The following is a 20,547-nucleotide window of genomic DNA, read 5'->3' on the forward strand; positions in this document are numbered from 1 at the left end:
GAAGATTAGGAAAGGTTCGTTGATAATGAGTCTACGAAAGCAGCAAAGCTTCGTCGTGTTGAAGGTAAGATCTCTAAGGAGGCTGCAAAAGCACGTCACAGATCTGGTAGAAAGGGTTCAGCTAGATTAGCTCATGATATGGTAATAATTGGATAATATTTTTGTTATTTACTTATGGAAAGAATGCAAGTAGTTTTATTAGACATACTATGTCATGTTTGAGTGCAGTGGGTGGGGGTTGGGCTATTTTTTGTGTGTTGATATTCGTGGGAGAGTACTGGTGGGTGTGTAGTAACCTCATTTTGACATTTGGTTCTTTATATTGGTTTGGTTCTTCACACAAGTATTGGGTGTTTTTCTACTGGAAACTCATCGTCTAATCGTTCTCACCCCCATTAAAACTCTTAACAATCAATTGGAAACTTGAAATAGTTTGGTTTGAAACTTTTGTGGGGAATGGCGTTTGGGAGTATTCACTCTTGAAGATTGGAGTCTTGTAGTTCTTTATAGCTTGGGTTGCTCAAGGTTTGAGGTAGGTGTCTTCCTCCCCCTTTATTTCCACCATGTTAGGAGCTTGCTAGAGACTATTCTCAATAATTGACTTATGTTCTAATTTCGTTAGAATTGAATTGAAGTTTGTTAAGTGCTGATTTTTGGTACAAGTTAACTCATAGTTTCACAAGTAAGGTTTATGACACATTTTGAACTAAAGCACACAATACTTGTTTAGAATGATGTAAAACCATTTTCATTGATTGTAGTAGTTTACTTATGTTTTCTTATTATACATTCAGCCACTAAACTTGGACTACAACAAGTCTTCCCACGCAAGAATTTTTGGAAGTTTTGATTGGGTTAATTAGAACTTATATTGTTTTGGTCATAGCTTTCTCGTTATAACTCCGTTTGTTGAATCGTTTTCACTGTTGCGTTCCAAATTCCAAGGAGAATGACTTGAATCAGGTTTGAATCTTGAATTCATAGGTGTTATATTTCGGTTTATTATTATTCGTAGTTGTATTATTGATTGGTGAATGTCAAGAGAAAGGGCTTCCGAAATTGTTTTTGTATTTCATATATTGTATCGCAACTTGTGAAATTTGTAGTTGCCATTCATATATGAGGACCCGTGCTATTGAGTAACCAGGTGCTTCCCACGAGCAGTGTGCTCCAAAGTGGGATGCCACAGGGTGTGTGCAAGTGGGTGGGTGAATACTGGTGGGCGTGTGTAGGTTGAGTGAGTGAATGCAGGTGGATGGTGTGGTATGAATTGTGTTGGCAAGTGGGTGGGAGACTACTGGTGGGTGTGTGCAACTGGGTAGGTGAATACTGGTGGGTGTGTGAAGGTTGGGTGGGTGAGTGCAGGTGGATGGTGTTGTCTAAATGTTGAGTGCAGGTGGGTGGTGTGGTATGAATTATCTTGGTATGTGTGTGTGTGTGTGTATGTGTGTGTTGCAGTGTTATTTTGTCTTTGTGCATGTGTGTGGGTTGGTGATAGGTGTGTGCAAGTGTTTTAGCAAATGGAGGATGCTTTGTCATATTTGGTTTGGTGGTCATATTTTGTATATAACATAGATTGTTTCTTCTGACATTTCAAAAAGAAAAGAATCCTAACACTCTTGTTACTAGAACACTCGTGTATGTCTCTTTACATACCAATGACGACGACACTTGCCCACCGAAGAGCATCGAGATGAAGTGGTAAGAATGTTAATAAGTGGTAAAAAATTTATGGCATGTAGTATCTTCTAACTAATATACAAGTTATCTTTTTATAGGAAAGCATAAAGGAAATTGCTGCAAATGATCACTCTAGCACTTTGTTAGGTTTGGATCGTGACCCTATTGCACGTGTCTATGGTCCTGATTCTAAAGGTCGTGTGCGTGGTATGGGTAGTAGGGTTACTAAAAGGGGACTTGATGCTTCAGCCCCTGCCAAGTATAACTCAAAAAATAGAAGGAAAAAGAATTAGTTCTTGTGGGAGAGGTTGAAAACTTGAAAGTGTTATACCAAAAGATGCAAGAAGATGTCAACATCATGAAGTCTGCTCAAGGGTCAAATGCACATTTCTCTCCTGATTCTTCTCATGTAAGTTTTCACTTTTTATAGTTATTGCGTATTTGACCCAAACTTTCAATGTTTTAACTTTGCCATTACATTTTAAATCTATGTCTAGCTAAATCATCACGGACCAACACCAGATGGATTTCCTTCTGAGCTAAGCTTGGTGAGTTGTAAATTGTACTCAATGAGTCGTGTGCATATGGCGAGTGGCAGGGCTATCTTAGGAGAAGAAGGCAATCAAGAAATAATTCAAACTTATGATGTTGTTTTGGATTTGGTGCTTGTACCTACTGCTCAAAGTATGGAAACTCTTGGGGAGGAGGAGATAGGCGGGATTATCGAATGTCTTAAAGCTTTTACCGTCTTTAACTGTTAGGTATATATATATATATGATGACTTATATATATATATGATCTTATAGTAACTTATATTAACGTTTTTGATTGATACTAATACATATGTACTTTAAATTTGTTTGCAGGATGTGGATGTGACTTTTGTAAGTTCATCTCCTCTTTTGATATCGGTGTTTATGGGGGTTTTGGAAGATGCTTGTACATGTCTTAGCTTTAACATTTTGTATATCAGGATGCATGTGAAGGATTAGATTATCTGATATGTTTTTTGTACACCGATGTTTAATTATGTCAGATGTAAATCTTATAGGTCTGTTCTTTTGTAAGAAGACGAATATTAAGTTGTACTACTGGTTCAATGTTTTAATTTGAAATTACAAGTTATTTATGTATGTTCCTATTTTAATTTTTTTTGGATATGGTGCATAGTTTACATGTATGTTCCTTTTTTTGGATATTTCGGAACACAAGTAACCAAAAAAAGATCATTCCATGTTAAAATAGAAATAATAATAATAATAAAAAAAATAATAATAATGTCAAAAATAGAAAAAAAAAATAAACAAAATGTTAAACATTAAAAAAAAAAGTAAAAAATTAATATTATGACAGTTTAAGGGGTCGCATATTCAAAAAAAATAAAGTCGTTTGGGAAGTGGTTTTAAGACAATAAATTCCGTCATTAATATTAGCACAAGATATACCGTCGTTACCCTGTCGTTTTCTAATTAATGATACAACAATATATTTCGTCGTTAATATTAACGACAGAGGGATATACGATGGAATTGAAGACGGTTTTTACCGTCGTGAATCTCATTTTAGGCCGGTTTTTGCCGTTGTTTATGAGGTTTTCTGATGTAGTTTTTTCATGCGCTAGTAAACTTGGAAAAGAGCAAAAGTATGATCACTGAACTGAGAAACAATGAGGGCATCAAGATGCGGAATCAGAAGGACATTGGAGACTACATGGTGAACCATTATAAAGAAAAATTCAGCAGAGTGAGTCATGATCAAGATGAGGAATTGATAAGTATGATGCCAGAAATGGTTGAGGAGGATGATAACAACATGATGTGCTAGATGCCAGATAAAGAAGAGATAAGAAAAGCAGTGTTTGGACTTAAAAAAGACAGTTCTCCGGGACCAGACGGATTTAACAGATTCTTCTTCCAGCACTATTGGGCTATAGTGGGGCACGACTTGACTAGAGCAGTCCTATACTTCTTCAAATATGCAAGGCTGCCCAAGGGGTTCAATTCCAGCTTTATAGTTATGGTACAGAAAGAGAAGAACGCACAACTCAACAAATATAGGCCGATATGCCTCTCGAACTTTACCTTCAAAGTCATCACCAAAATCATGGCCATGAGGTTGGGGCCCATTGCAGATAGGATAGTGTCAAAGGAACAATATGGGTTCATTGTGCACGTACAGGAATTCACAGCAAGCAATTGGTCTAGCATCAGAACTTGTCAATGACCTCAAGATATCTAGACATGGGGGGAGCATAGGAATCAAGCTGGACATAACTCAGGCGTTTGACACCATAGATTGGTAGTTTCTCTGGGCGGTTATGAGAAGACTTGGTTTTGGGAATAGATGGATTCAATGGGTGCAAGTAGCTATCTCAAGTAATTCTATGTCTATCATGTTGAATGGGCCAATCGGTTTCTTTGAAGCACAGAGAGGGCTGAGACAAGGGGATCCGCTGTCTCCTCTACTTTTTGCACTGGCAGAGGAATGTTTTAGTAGAGGCATACAGAAGTTGGTACAGGAAAGAAAGCTGAAGCACATGATAATAAACTCCAAATATTCTAGCCCTTCTCACCTCATGTTTGCTGATGACTTATTCCTTTTTTGCAATGCCAATCTGAGAGGTATTAAAAACCTTGTTAAACTTCTTGACAGGTATAAGGCAGCCTCAGAACAATCCTTTAACAAAGAGAAGTGTAAGATCTTTCTGACCCTTATGACAGAAAGAAAGAAGACAAAAATCATGGCAACTCTGAATATGAAAGAAGGAGAATTACTAGAGAGATATCTGGGAGTCTCACTCTTCATGGGAAAACCTACCAAAGCAGCTCTGGCTCTATTAGTGGATAAAATAAGGAAGAAAGCTGCAGGTTGGGTTGGATACATGCTCTCATTCCAAGGAAGGGTGGTGTTGGAAAGTATGTACTCAATAGCATCCCAGTGCACAATATGACGATCTATAAGTGGCCGCAGTCTATCATAAAAGAAGGAGAGGCAATCATCAGGAACTTTATATGGACTGGGGATCCATCAACCAAGAAAGCTACCACAGTTTCTTGGGAAAAGACTTGCAAGCGATTGGAGGAAGGGGGACAGGGTATCAGGAAAATAAAGGATATCAATTTGGCAATGCTTATGAAGTTGGCATGGGCACTGTTAAATGAGGATTTAGACTGGGCAAAGTTTATGAAGGCAAAGTACACCAACAGAGTCGGAGGTTGGAAAACTTACAAAACCTCCACAATTTGGATAGGAATTAAATGGGCTCTCAAAGAAATGGGACCGCATCATGGATGGATCATAGGAAAGGGAAACTCCATAAACATTTGGGGGGACAACTAGTCCTTGACAAAGCCAATATGTGATCATTTCAAGGAAGAAAGAAAGGAGGTCCTCAGGTACAAAGAGAAGCTTGCAAGTTGTATACAAGGAAACCAATGGATTTTTAACAACTCAATGTTACAAATCCTCGAAAGAGTAGGCATTGACACCGGCACACTGCAGCAGCCAAGGCTGACAATTGAAGACAGAAGAGTATGGGTTTCTTCCCCTACGGGAAACTTCACAGTGGCTGGGGATTATGAGGATATCAGAAGCAAATCACAAAAGCAGAGATGGGCAAAATTTCTTTGGAGCTCCCTTGCTTCACCGAAAGTTAAAGGTACAGGATGGAAGATCTTTCGTGGTGCAATGCATACTGATGATAGAATGAAAGATAAAATGAAGATCAAGCTCGCCTCCAGATGCGGAGTATGCAAGAGAAATGAAGAGACACAATCCCACTTGTTGCTTCAATGTGATATAGCAGTGCGAGCTTGGACATATCTTGCCAACCTTTTTAGCCTGACAAGGATTCCTTAGGAGACAAATGATATTCTACAGCAATGTAAACATTTCAGCTCACTGGTGCTGGACATGTGGAGAGCAACAAGCATCACTTGCTTAGTCAGCATATGGAAAAATAGGAATCAGGTAATTTATGATGAAAAGGCTTCGAATTTCAAATTCATTTGTCAGGAGATCAGGAGAGAAATGGTTAGAGTCGCCCATAGCAAATCGAAGGGGCACATGAACAACAACATTCAAGATATGATGCTCCTGCAAAGATTGAGACTAAAGCACAAGCTTCGGGGCTTGCAGAAGGTAATCGAATGCTATTGGTTACTGCCACCAAAGAACATAATGAAAGTGAACACAGATGGTTGCTCAATTGGGAACCCAAGAAGATCAAGGTGGGGCAATACTTTCAGAGACAAAACTGGTAAAGTTCTGGGCGTAGCAGCATGAGGGCTCGGAATCACAACAAATATCATGGCAGAGGCAGGTGCGATCTTGGAGGGTATTAAGAAGGCTCTGGAGATGGGTTGGACATCCATCTGGGTAGAGTCAGACTCAAAGGTGATGGTTCAAGCTTTCCAGCAGATCGAACAATGTTCACTGGTCAATGAAAGACACTTGGAGGGTATTAAGAAGGCTCTAGAGATGGGTTGGACATCCATCTGGGTAGAGTCAGACTTAAAGGTGATGGTTCAAGCTTTCCAACAGAACAATGTTCACTGGTTAATGAAGGACACTTGGGAGTAGCTCAAGAGAGAGGCTACATGGATAAACATCACCCACACTTGGTGAGAAGTCAACTTTGCTGCAGATTGCATGTCAAAGTATGGTGCGACTCTACCTGCTGGTATACATAGGTGGTGGGATGTGAGGCTAGAGTTTTTGAGAGTGGAAAATCCGGATCTCACCTATTTTAGATTTGTTTCTTAGAAAGATAAATGAATATTGGTGAGAAGAAACTGTGCATGTACAGTTAGAAACATTTTGTAACTTCCTATTTTATTAATTAATCAATTACCTTTAAGTAAAAAAAAATATATGATGTAGTGGAAGAGAGTGTGCTAGACGAACAACCCAGAGCACGTGCGCGCCTAGCAGAAGGCTAAACCGAGCACGTGCGCACCTTCCACTATAAACTGCGAGATACAGAGCCCAGAGCGCGTACGCGCCTAGTAGAAGGCTAAACCGAGCACGTGCGTGCCTTGTCTAATACTAACTCCAGAGACTGCGAGATACAGAAAGGTTGTGCCCCTTTTATCAATACTAAGAAGGAGACTGCGGAAGAAGGAGACTGCAGAAGCAAAACAATACTAAGAAACCAATATTGATAAACTTCGGATCTCTTTCCTAGCATTCTTAAAACAAACTTTAAACACCAGCGGAAACTTCTTATAAGACAGATTAAAACTTAAATTGAATACTATACTGAAAACTGAAAAAGAATTGATTTTTTTTTCTTGTATACTTATTTTGGGGGTTACCTCTTCTAGCATACCACTAAACTTAGATTTGAACTTGATGCTCCGATACCATGACAATGATGATGCTAGGAGAGTTGTGACATTGTTGTAATGGGGGAAACCAGTAAGAAGAAAAAGGAGAAGAGAGGAGGCTAGAATATAGGGTTAGAGTTCTTATTTTCTACACCTTAGTTAATATATTTATACTTGACTTACTTGGGTGTTAAGTTACTCAAAACAGCAACTACTAATTACGTATCTACACTTTTAGAAACGTGGGATACTTTACATACTTCAACACTTTGATGAGTACATTTATATATACCAACTAAACGACCTGATCATTTTCTTTACAGTGATTGAAAAGAAGTTTCAGGGAGAGAACTTTACTCACCTTCCAATCAAGATTGATTTCGTGACTAGGAAATTTCGGATAATTGAAAAGAAGCAGCGTCAAGGGGGTACAACAAACGCTCTTTTATGAGTAGAGAAATACTTATCGGTCATACACTGAAAAACAAATTTGTCATACTAGTAACGACAAGTTTAAATATTTTGAGGCATTTGACAAAATCACCTTCAAACATTCCTTGTTTTGCAAGTTTAGTACCTAGTGGCTACTGGCTAGTAGTAGTCAGGCACTCAGGCTTATATATATGCGTCAGGATAGGGACATTGATTCGCATCACCCTCAAAGAGGATGAGAATAAGTCACGATTCTAATAGAGAGATGTGGTTTAAAAGAAGATCCGGCAGTCCGCAGTCGTCTAATTTTGTTTTGCTCTGTTGTGTAGGAGTTCTGCCCAATGCAATTTCTATCAACACAAAATTAAAAGCAGACATACAAACATGCCATGTTCCTGAAGATACATGGGACGAGACCTTAATAAGACATCTTGTTGACGGCCATCAACTTCAAGCAATTGCGAGTTGGAAGCATTCTCATAGACAAGATTGTAAGAAATCTCTGCATCAGATAAGAGACCTTTCTCTATCTTATGATAAAAAAATTGCATTGTGTCTATTTAAACTTGACCTTCTAAGCAATCCTCTAACACAATAACAGCAATTCCACAGCAACATCTACAAGATCCAACCTCTTATCCACCATCTCATTGAGAAAATTCCGAGCTTCATCTACCATATCTCGCATAGTCATACGTCTCAGCCTCAGGGTGGAAACCATTTTCCTCCCACTGTGAAGTGAAGAGTATTTCTTCTCTATTGTATTAGTATAGAACCATTTCTAGAAAGAATAATTTGAAAAGGAAAGACAATTAATTTTACAAGGACTAGTGGAAGAGGCGAAAAAGACTTCTTCACCTAATGGATGGTGCTGCAGATCACAAACCTCACAGCTCTCTTAGCTATTGTGACATTTTGATCGATAGCTACTGCATGGCTGGGAGAATGAATGAGGCAGTTTAACTCTTTAAGGAGAAACGCTCCAAGGGTCTGACACTCGACAGCTCTACCTACACTACACTTATACATCAGTTTTGCGAGTATGGGAATGTTTTGGCCTCAAAAGACTTTCTGGTTATTAATGGGGGAAAAGCCCATCCTTGTTCCTAGTAGTTAAGTTCTTCTGCACTAACAATTTTTCCGAACCAGCAGAAGAATTGTTATCCTTGATGGAAAGTGTAGGATTTTATCGATATCTCATGCATGATTCCTATGATATATACAATTACGTTATACCACATGCATAAAATAGCGCAGCGGAAACAGAAGATCGTACCTTGGTCACAGCTTTCAATTTGAAGTTCCAAGCTTTGATCTACAGGAGAAGATGTTCTTGACACACTCAAGATCTTCTTCTTCTTAACTTTGCTTGAGTCAAGTTCCAACCACGAACGGGAAGCAACCTTTTTTTCACGAACCAAGAACCAAGAACTGACAATGGCTAGGGAAGATACCACCTATGGAATCTCCACAAATTACTGGCTTCTACTTTAGAAAATGTTGGAGGCTGCCATTAAAGGAGAGAGAGCTTTTCTTGTTGTTCAGATAATTAATATGTGAGAGGTGGGGGGTCTATTTATAGAGGTTCCCACCTCCTCAATATTGGATAGGATAGAGTCCTATACTCATCTAATATCAGATAGGATAGAGTTATATACTCATCTAATATCTGATAGGATAGAGTCCTATACTCATCTAATATCAGATAGGATAGAGTTATATACTCATCTAATATCGATAGGATAGAGTCCTATACTCATCTAATATCGAGATAGGATAGAGTCATATACTCATCTAATATCGATAGGATAGAATCCTATACTCATCTAATATCGGATAGGATAGAGTCCTATACTCGATGGTTTATCCTTATCTTGGTGAAGCGCCTATCCAACCTTATTTCCAACATCTCCCACTTTCGCCCAACGGGCGAAGAAGGTTTCTAAGAGAAGCATTTAAGTAGAATGCTTAGCCATTTGTGTGTCTCACACGGCAAATGGTTCGTGTGACCCTAAAGACACGTATCATGATATATGTGAAGTAGCAAGTCGCAATGAAAAGAAAAGCGACCGCGGATCTACCATGAAAGTGATCTTAAAAAGATGAATCCGAAAACCTAATATCCGGAGAGTGTGTGTATACCCCAAGATCTGTTTGTTTCATCACTTTGACAAATAGCACTCATCCCTATGAGTCCACACCATAAAATCAAAAAACGTATCACATGATTCACAATTATCATCAATTGTCCTGGCCAGGTAGAATCCCAGTGATTGTGTGATAAACCTTCAGTTCTTTTACCGCTTTTGCACGCTAAGTCATTGTCGTCGAGTTCTACCAACTTCGGTATGCATCCAAAAATTTCTTTTTAGTAAGAGCTTGTGGGGAGCAAACCAAAGTTACACGAGTAGTCCTCTTATTTTCTTGACAAGGTCAAAAGTTCAAGGAGGGTACCATTCGATATGTTTTAAACAAAAAATATATCAATAGAGCTCACATAGCAAAATTTTAGGGATATTTCTTTTCTTGCTCTCGGTGGTCATTTATACACATGTTGTGTGAAAACATGTCATGGCAAGAGTATCTAATTTGTTTACTCAACAATAGATATCTGTATGTCCACTCATACCATGCAAGTGTTGTCATCCCTAATGACAATTCCAAGGATACTATGCTCCCACTTGGCAACAACCGTTTGTAGGTTTAGGCGAATCTTCCTATGAAGCTGTTTTTCTTCTTATCCAATTATAAGAAGGGGGCATGACTCGACACTAGGTCCACCCTTCCTATAAGGTTTAGTGACTTGTCAAGCTAAACTCCCACTGTTTAAAATGGAAGTGATTTGTTCATGTGAGTGAACCGTCAACCCTACCGACATACATATGAGATGATAAAAGCGATTATAATGAGAATGCAATCGATCCGGAAAGAATGCACTTTTATTCATTAAACCATCAAAGTGTTCTTAACATAATCACATCCTCTTTAACCCAAGCATTTTTTTACATGTGCAAGGAAGAGTTCCTTTGGAATAGGTTTGGTCGATTGGATCCGACCATCGATCGATGGATATATGTTGTAGAACCACTTTCTTTTTTGATCATTTGTCGTACGTAGTGGTATTTTAACTCTATATGCTTGGTTCTTCCATGGTACTTTGGATCTTTAGCATATGCAAGAGCAGCCATGCTGTCAGTCCAGATGTGAACTGGTTCAGCAGACTCTTGAGAACACTGACAAGTGTTTGATGAATCGTCTGAGCCACACAGCCTCCTCACATTGGCGAGCAACATGCAATATACTCAGCTTCCATAGTTGAAAGTGCTATGGAAGTTTGCTTCTTGCTGCTCCAGGATATAGCACCTCCATTCATTATGTAGGTATATCCTGAAGTTGACTTCCTCTCATCAAGGTCTCCAGCCCGATCGGATCAGTAATTAATCGATTAAAGATCTTTCCCTTGGTAGACAAGTGAGTAGTCCACGGTGCCTTTTAGATACCTCATTATCTTCTTGACAGACCTTCCGATTAATGCGACCCGATTTGTTTGGAACCTTGATACTAACCCAACTGCATAGCGGATGTCCGGCCTTACACCTGACATTGCATGCATACATAAGGCTTCCGGTGCGCTTGAGTATGGTACATTTTTCATAGCCCGAGTTTCAAATGGGATTCTTGGGAGACATTTTAGAACTCAAAGACTCTCCTAGACTTCTTGGGAGATCCACTTGCTTACAATCAGTCATGTTGAATCTTTCCAAAACCTTCTTGATATATGTCTCCCCGAGACAAAGATAACAAGCGTTTGGGCGATCCGCGAGTTATTTTAACTCCTAAGACATAACTTGCTTCACCCATGTCCTTCATTTGAAGTTTAATGACAACCACTCCTTAGTGGAATTTATCAATGCCTTATTGTTACCTGCTAACAAAATGTCATCCACATATAGAGATAGAATCACAAAACCATTTTTAGATGTCTTGACATATCTGCTTGATGGTCCTCATTTACCATTTCAATTTGTCTTGAAGCATTGCTTCATGGAATCTCAGATTCCACTGCCTAGAGGTCTGTTTTTAAACCATATATGGATGCGTTCGGTTTACACACTTTGTGTTCTGACCCTTGATTGAAAAACCGATTGGGTTGATCCATATAGATTTCCTCTTGTAATTCTCCATTGAGAAAAGCAATTTTGACATCCATCCGGTAAAGCTCTAAATCTAAATGGGCAACCATTGACAAGAGGAGACGTATGGAGGCAAATCTCACTACTGGTGAGAAGGTGTCCTCATAGTCTATTCCTTTTTTTTTTTTTTTTGTAACCTTTTGCAACAAGCCTAGCTTTGAATTTTTCTATGTTCCTTCCGCATTTTTCTTGATCTTGAGAACCCACTTGTTCCCAATAGATCTCCCCTGTTTGGAGGTAGATCAACTAAGTCCCATACTTTGTTTTTCTTCATCGACTCCAATTCTTCCTTCATAGCTTCCATCCACTTACTTGTATTGGACCCGAAAATAGCCTCCTTGAACGTTTTAGGTTCATCGGATATTTCTGTAAAGTGCATTGGTCATATTTATCTCCCTTCAATCTCAAACCGGCGTTTGGGGATATGGCCTCTAACACTCTTACGAGGTTGGGATTGATCAATCATTTGACCAATGCCATTGTTACTAGAATCGGGGTTGATGAAAGTTTCATCTTCGCCTTGTTCATCGGCAGCTATAAGGTTATCAACCGTAAAAGTTGTATATCCTTATCAACCTCACCCTCATTGGGTATTGATCCTCTAAGAATCGGCGTTACGTGCTTCTATTTACGTGACATGCCCTTGAGTATCCTCCCCCTAGGAAGACATACCCCTTAGAAGTCTCACCGTATCTTATAAAGATACACTTCTTTCCGTGAGCACTCAACTTTCCAAATTCTCGATTTTGAGAAGTGACAAAGGCCGCACACCCCCATGGTCTAAGGTAGTTCAAAACGGGTTGTCTACCGGTCCATAGTTCATAGGGTGTTTTGTCAACGATTTTTGAAGGAACTAGGTTAAGTATGCTTGGCCGTTAACAATGCATCAACCCAAAATGAGATAGGCAAGTTAGCCTGAGCCATCATAGATCTAACCATGTCCAAAGGGGTTATTTCCTTCTCTCGAGACACCATTCTCACGGGGGGGGGTAAGGAATAGTTAGCTGTCTAGCTATACCCTTATTTTCACGAGTTCCTTAAACTCATCGAAAAGATATTCACGCCCTCATGGGTCAGTTCTTAAGGCCTTTATTGTCCTATCAAGTTGATTCTCAACTAAGTTCTTGTACTTTTAAAATAGTCCAAGGCGTCGATTTGTGAGACATCAAGTACACGGTCCCATATCGTGTATAGCCATCCGTGAAGGTAATGAAATACAAAGCCCCATGCCTTCTTGTCATTACATTCATTGGTCCACGGATGTCCGAGTGAATAAGTTGTAAAGGATAAGTTGCCCTTTGGGCTTTCCCAAAAGGTTTCTTGGTGGCTTTTCCAGCAAGACAACTTTCCGCAGTTTCCATTTTAACAGGGTTAAGTTACCTAATAACCCTCCCCTTGCTAAGCGGTCTATCCTATTGTGTCCAATATGTCCTAGTCTAGCATGCCACAATTGGCAACCAACCATTTTAGACATAAAACTTCAGTTTGTGCTAAGTGTAATGTCATAAAAAGAATTCATTAAATAAGCATGACCTATCAAACTGTTATTTAAAGATATCTCAAGCGAGTTAAGGGAAAAATTAAACACATAGGATTCTTGAAGTAATTTCAAAATCGATAAAAAAGATTTCTCCTAATTGAGGGTACAAAGAGTACTTCTTCAATAAGGATGGATCTCCCACTCATAAAATCCAACCTACAAGTGCACGTGCCCAAAACATCAACAACACTTTGGTTTCCCATGTGGACTCTCCGAAGTTCCTTGTGGAAGTTTCCGAAATCTTCAAATAGGGACCTATCCCGGCTTATGTGATGCATCCGCTGCTGAATCTACAATCCAATATTGTGATGAATCGAGACAAAGATGACAAGATACTTATCACATTGACAAGATTTTAAAGTAAAACTCACCTCGGAGAAGGACATGCCCTAGCATAGTGTCCCATCGATGACAACGGAAGCATTCAACACTAGTCATGTCTATCGACTTCCTAGGTTTCTTTTGTGGGTTAGGCTTGGCCTTTTCCTTGCCTTTCCCTTTTCCACTTTTCTTGTTCCAAGGAGCCTTCCTCTTTTGGAGTTGACAACATTTGCTTCAGTTTGAACAACGGGCTTTTCATTGAGAAGCCTTTGTTCCTCAAGCTCACATTTCCTTTGCACTTTGTGCAAAGTTTGTGATATTGTCGTCATCGTCCAAGATAAGACGAAAAATTGTTCCCAAGTTTTAGGTAAAGACCTAATGACAGCTTGAATTTGTTGTTCATTTGACAGGGACTGTCCCCGCTTGGGCTAACTTCGGCAAACCATGTTTCTCATCACCGTGCAATGTTGTTGTCATAGAGGTATGGGGCAGCTTGATAAATTTGTCAAAGCTCATTTGTAGCCTCACCGGTACATGCGAGAGTCGCATTACCCCAAGGTCCGCTTTTATTGCTTCCCATAGCTCTTTTGCCGATCCAAGGCCATCATACCGCATCATGAAGTCATTCCTCATGGTGCCAAGTATGGCAATTCGGGCAACATTATCTTTGCTTGTATACTCATTGTACTTTTTAAGTACAAAGAAGATAAGCGACTTGTGTTAATCCTTCAAATGTAGGTTACGCTCTTGTCTCGGTTATTACATCAATGACCTTCCTATCTGCGAATTAGCCTAACTTTCCTAGACCAAAGTTCGTAATTCTTATCGTTTAACAAGTCCTTTTCGTAGCATCATAAACGGGGATTTTCCATCGGTGCCATTCTATCAAGTTTGAATTCCAAAAATAAGATACTACTTAATAAGAATCATCTCTTAAATTTAAATCTAAGTAATCCACATTTTCACATATGAGATGATCATGATAATCTACTAGCATGATTCTAGCCATTAAATAAAATCAATGCATTTGACTATCAATAACATAGAATATGCAAAAATCTACTACTTAAATTTCCATTTCATAAAATTGTTTCTACAAAAAAAAGAGTTTCCTATCTTTCAAAAACAATGTAGAACTAAACAGAGCTAGTCAACCATGAACATAGAAGCTTCCCGGGTGCCTGTCATCCTCATCCTCATCCTCACATCACTATCGGACCATTCAAAAATTACTAGCCACTTCCTCTGTTTCCCGTGAGGTGGGAAAATAAACCCCGATGACACATCATATGGATTTGGTTCCTTAGCATCGTCCCATAATCGATGTAGGAGAGATTTAAGTGGTCGAGCCTCATTCCTATCTTGAATAGGATTTGGGGCTCTTTGGTGTATATTACGGTGATGGTGGCTCTGTCTCTATCTTATCGATTTCAAGACAAGTAGGCTTCAAAGTTCTCTATATTGCTTTGCGGTCATGCGTTTCTTGGAAGCCCGCCTCCCAAGATCCGGTTCGGTTTTTCCTACAAGTTTGGGTCTATGTGACTTAGGCATTGTGCCTTAGTTTTCATATGACCGTTGATAGAAAACAAACAATTTTATATTTATGCAATAGTAAAATCCAGATTCAAATAATTCTTGCATGGTAAAAATAAACATCCTAATGTCAATTTTAATTGTGGAAAAATACATGTGAAAAAAACCTAAAATTTATAGAGAAATAATCTCGAAATAAATTTCCATGTAAAAATTTCTAAGAAAAAAAATTTCCTAGAAAAAAAAAAATTTCCACTAATTATTTCCCATAAATAATTTATTTTAAAAAAAAATTAAGCAATATCTAATTAATTTTAAACAACCTAATTATTTAAAAATTAATTAAAATATTTTTTGAAAAAAAACGATTTTTTCAAAAATTGTAGATCACAAGATCAAAACCGCAAAAAAAAGCATGCAAACCATGGAAAACCGCTCGATGCCAATGTAGGATTTTATCGATATCTCATGCATGATTCCTATGATATATACAATTACGTTATACCACATGCATAAAATAGCTAGCGTGAAACAGAAAGATCGTACCTTGGTCCAACTTTCAATTTGAAGTTCCAAGCTTTGATCTACGGGAGAAGATGTTCTTGACACACTCAAGATCTTCTTCTTCTTAACTTTGCTTAAGTCAAGTTCCAACCACGAACGGGAAGTAACCTTTTTTTTCACGAACCAAGAACCAAGAACTCCACAATGGCTAGGGAAGATACCACCTATGGAATCTCCACAAATTACCGGGCTTCTACTTTAGAAAATGTTGGAGGTCAAATTAAAGGAGATAGAGCTTTTCTTGTTGTTCGATAATTAATATGGAGAGGTGGGGGTCTATTTATAGAGGTTCCCAAATATTGGATAGGATAGAGTCCTATACTCATCTAATATCGATAGGATAGAGTTATATACTCATCTAATATCGATAGATAGATCCTATATCATCTAATATCGATAGGATAGAGTTATATACTCATCTAATATCCGATAGATAGAGTCCTATACTCATCTAATATCGATAGGATAGAGTCATATACTCATCTAATATCCGATAGGATAGAATCCTATACTCATCTAATATCGGATAGGATAGAGTCCTATACTCAGTGGTTTATCCTTATCTTGGTGGGCGTCTATCCAACCTTATTTCCAACAGAAAGTCATCAATTGGTGACTGATCCCGAAATGACCTATAACGTTTTGTTCCGCCATGTGCAAAACTAGAAGGTCGAGGGAGGCAGGGGGGGCAGTTTGCCGGTTTCTTTTTATTTGGTTGGCAATTTGACACAAGAACTTACAACCTAATGATTGGTGCCTATTGTAAGGACCCGAGGATAAGAGAGGCTCAGTATTGGCTTAACAATATGGAAGAGATCGAAGAATGTGACTCCAAACAAGTTGACATTCAAAATCATGATTGAAGGACGCATTGCTACTAAATCATTTATAGGATCCAGTGGGAAATGGGCCAAACACAGTACTACCATACAGTAAAATAGCGACATCGAATATCATGTGATGTTGATACCCTTTCAATATAATTATTACAGTTTATATTGGTACCATGCTGAAATGATTAGTAGTCTAAAAATTAAATTCGATAACACATGATAATCTTAAATAACAATAGCAACGATTCTAAATTATCTATTGTACAAGGCTTTAATGCCTTGAACATCGTCTCCATGCAAATCCTTTTTAACCCCAGAAGGAATTGACGGGTACATTATGGCGCCTTCAACTGAACTATGTTCAAGCCCAAGTAGGTGACCAATTTCGTGCAAAGCGACAGTTTCCAAATCAAATGAACCAACAACAGGACCATTAGCCCAATTCTCATCTGCATCATAATGGAACCTACCATCTGTGGGTGCAAAAGCATGAGCTAAAGTTCCACCTCGTCCATCAAAGGGATTTCCATCACCATGAGCGCCACCGTGAACACCAATGGTAAGATCTGAAGTTCTATAGTCTTGAACTTCCTCGAACGTAAAATGTGTGACTGATGACCACCTCCCGAAGGCTCTTGCACATACTGGACTCAAAATGTCTTTCCTCGCACTAGGGAGGAAGGCGTACGTAAGATGTGTCTTAGTACTTGGCCACTTTGGGAGTCCAGGGAAGAATGAATAATGGGACACTGTATGAAGAGTACCAGAACTATGACGGTGTTGTTTATTTTTGCCGGACCGCATAGCACTTGTTCCATTTATTATGTCGGGAACTCCACATCTAGGCATCATCATTTTTGTCACTGTCTCAGAGTCGAGAGTCCCGGTTGAATTAAGATGGTAATTGAGTTGGTATGTCTTGATTGCGGACTCTAAGAGTTCATCAAAATCATCGTCAACAGCGTGGCTGCTATTGGTGACTTTATCATAGTGCAAGTACCCAAATCTTTCAAGATACTGCTTAAGGTCATGCACTCCCTTAACAGTTTTTCCCTTGTGGCAACCTTTCAAATGCTTTAGGAACTCAAAGGGTTCTGGCTTGGTGCTATTGGACTTGGAGGGAAGGGCTTGAACACAAAACACTGGAAGGAGAACAAATATAAGAACAATGAAAGAACACAATTTGAACGCCATTCCAAATCTTATAACTTGAGAAATTTAGTTCCCACTGCTTCTTGCATTTCTCCCATGTACGTTGAGGCTAATTTATACACTCTGAAGGACAGGCACCTTAAGCTTAAAACTGGCCATTTTGCATGGTCAACACGTTCATTTCCTTAATACTTAGTTAGACTTGAGATTGTCGTAATTTTTGACTAAACTAAACTTAAAGACCGGGCAATAAGAAGTTCTTTACATTTTCATATATCAAGGTTTCATCGTTTGATGTGTACATATACCAAATAAACGACTCCATTTTTTTTTTAAGATTGTTGAAAAGAAGCTTCATCAAGGGGCCGGGTAAGGTACTTATATGACTAGAGAAAGACAAGCTGATACACACGAAAACAAATGTCTCGCTCTTCCTTGACAGCGTAGTTGAAATTTTTTGAGACAATTGACAAAAGCCGCGCCACTTCAAAATACTACTTTAAACACGTTCAGAATTCAGACTATGATATTTGCTTGACTTCGTTTTGCAATGTTTAGTACCTAGTCAAGGTTATATATATCTGTGCGCGCCACCAGGACAGGGACATTGATGATTAGTCATTACGCTGTAATTTACACACGTTAGTCACTTCCAAATTTTAACTCTTAATATGCTAGCAAGTTTTGTGGCCGGCCGGCTTAACGACTTCTGTTAAAATTGTAGTGAGATTATGACCATAAAAACACAAGGAACTTTCTCTTTGGTTTCAAAAAAGTAACAAACTTTTTTTTTTATTAAAAAAACAACGAACTTTCAAAAAGTTTCAATTTAACCATGCCGGGTTGTTTGTTTTTTTTGAATTCAGCATTGAGAGCCTCTTAAAGTTAAGTTTTAAGCATTCAGAATGCTCAAAACTTGTTTGTTTTTTTAAGTAGTTTAAGCATTCAATGGTACTTTCAACATTCAGCATTCAGTATTCAGCACCAAAGTTTCTCCTGAATGCTGAATTCTAATACTTGAAACGAGGAAGTCCCTTCTTGCTCTTTCTTAAGAACCCAATCTCAAGAACCCATCTACTTTCTTACCTCGACCTACTTTCTTACCTTGACCTTTATGGCTTCAAAATAGATTCTTCAAAATTTGATGTTGGTGTCACGGGTTTTTTCATTTTTTTGGGTGAATGATATCCACTTTGTTCAAAAATATAATTACATATATATTTTCTGAAAGTAAACAAAATATGAAAATAAACCGTTAAAATATATTTGTAAAAGCATATTTTAAATAAATTTATTTATCATTTCTTTTCTTCGATAATCCATCTCCCTTCCTCAAATATAATATATATTTTGTTTTACAAGAAATCAAGTTAGTGTTTAAAATAGATAGCATGAGTAAAATTGTCCAAATGATTTATATTCAGCCTTCAGAGCCAGGTTATTCTAACAGAAAACAAACATGTCTTTCAGAATTCAAAGGATGGGCCATTTAGCATTCAGAGGATGGGCCATTTAGCATCCAACATTCAGAGGCTCAGAAAAACAAACGACCCGTTAATGTTTTCTTATATTCTAACCTCTATTTATACTAATCACTAATCCATTACATTCTCTTTCAACTAACTGACTTATGTTACAAGATTCTGTTACAACTGTTTCCTAAAGGATAGTTGGAGTATATTCCAATGCTCCTTGATCATACACTAATAGACCCCCTCAAGTTGAAGGGAGGCTTCTGCACTGATAGCTTGTTCTTCAACATTTGAAACCTTGATGCTGATAAGGCTTTTGTAAAGATATCTGCAATTTGGTCTGCTGTACATTGATAGTTGATATCAATAACCTTGTTTATAACCAGCTCTCGAATGTAATGGCAGTTAACTTCTACATGCTTTGTCCTAGCATGAAATACTGGATTAGAAGAGAGTGCGATCACTGATGTTGTCACACCAAATAAAGGGAGGTTTTGATAATTTAAACCATATTAAATCTCTCAACAAAATGCATAACAAATAGATTTCCATTGCAGTATGTGCCAAGGATCTATATTATGCCTCTGTACTAGATCTTGCAACTGTATTTTGTTTCTTAGATGACCATGAAATCGGATTAGGTCCAAAATAAACGTACTATAAAACCACCTGTTGATCTTCTAATAGGGCATCCAACCTAATTAGAGTCACTATTGGCTATTACAACTGTTGATCCCTTTGAAAACTTGATCCCTTCTGTGATTGTTCCTTTTAAGTACCCGAGGATTCTTTTCATAGCTATTAAGTGTGCCATCCTTGGTTGATGCATATGTTTACAGACTTGCCTGATCGACAGAGAATGCAATGTCAGGTCTTGTCCATACTAGGTATTGCAAGGCACCAACAATAGATCTAGTACTGTGGTAGATGCTAGTAGACGATCTGATCTACCCACCAACTTGAGTGTTGCTCCATCTGCCGAACCAACTGAGGATGTTGTTGCTGATGTGCTTATTGTAAGTGGTGATCTGGTTGGTGGCTCTGTTGGTGAAGAGGGCTACAATCTGGACCCCTTGAATGTGGAGAATCTGTCTTGTGTGAACTAATTGGTTTTTCTTGTCATATGTTTGATGGTGGGTGAAGTATTTGAAGTATTTTTGTTGTTTGATACTGATAACTTAATTCTTTGATGGGGATGCTGAGGTCGTTTTACCCAAGATAACTTGGGGGCATCTAGTGTCTAACCGACTTTGTAGTAAGTAAAGTAGTTAATTGACTTACTTGTTTTGAATTGAGAATATCTGTGAATTTGGTATGAATGTGATTGCTTCCCTTGCTTCTTGTTTTACTATTTGACGACCTGTTTTGCATAGTAGTAAAGTCGACGACTTGTCGTATATTGGTAGATCGCCTGATGCTTGTAGGTTGTAAGTATTTGTGCATGACCTGATAGATACGCCTACTTGACACCTAGGTTACTTCGTGCCCTTAGGTGTGTG

General features: G+C 38.4%; 1 protein-coding gene and 1 pseudogene across 2 annotated transcripts; one reads left to right on the top strand and one right to left on the bottom strand.

Moving 5' to 3' along the window:
- The first annotated feature begins 4,627 nt into the window (after positions 1–4,627).
- On the top strand, positions 4,628–5,539 carry LOC147497889 (uncharacterized). Its single transcript, XM_086563042.1, has 2 exons — positions 4,628–4,895; positions 5,160–5,539. Exons 1-2 carry the CDS (start codon positions 4,628–4,630, stop codon positions 5,537–5,539), a joined length of 648 nt encoding a protein of 215 aa, XP_086419168.1.
- An 11,074-nt stretch (positions 5,540–16,613) lies between these two features.
- On the bottom strand, positions 16,614–17,691 carry LOC147497890 (metalloendoproteinase 3-MMP pseudogene; annotated as a pseudogene). The gene has a single exon (XR_015195303.1). The product of XR_015195303.1 is annotated as a metalloendoproteinase 3-MMP pseudogene (transcript).
- Between the last annotated feature and the right edge of the window lie 2,856 nt (positions 17,692–20,547).

Source organism: Coptis chinensis, chromosome 5 (genome assembly GCF_015680905.1).
Source record: "Coptis chinensis isolate HL-2020 chromosome 5, ASM1568090v1, whole genome shotgun sequence".
Taxonomy (NCBI): Eukaryota; Viridiplantae; Streptophyta; class Magnoliopsida; order Ranunculales; family Ranunculaceae; genus Coptis; species Coptis chinensis.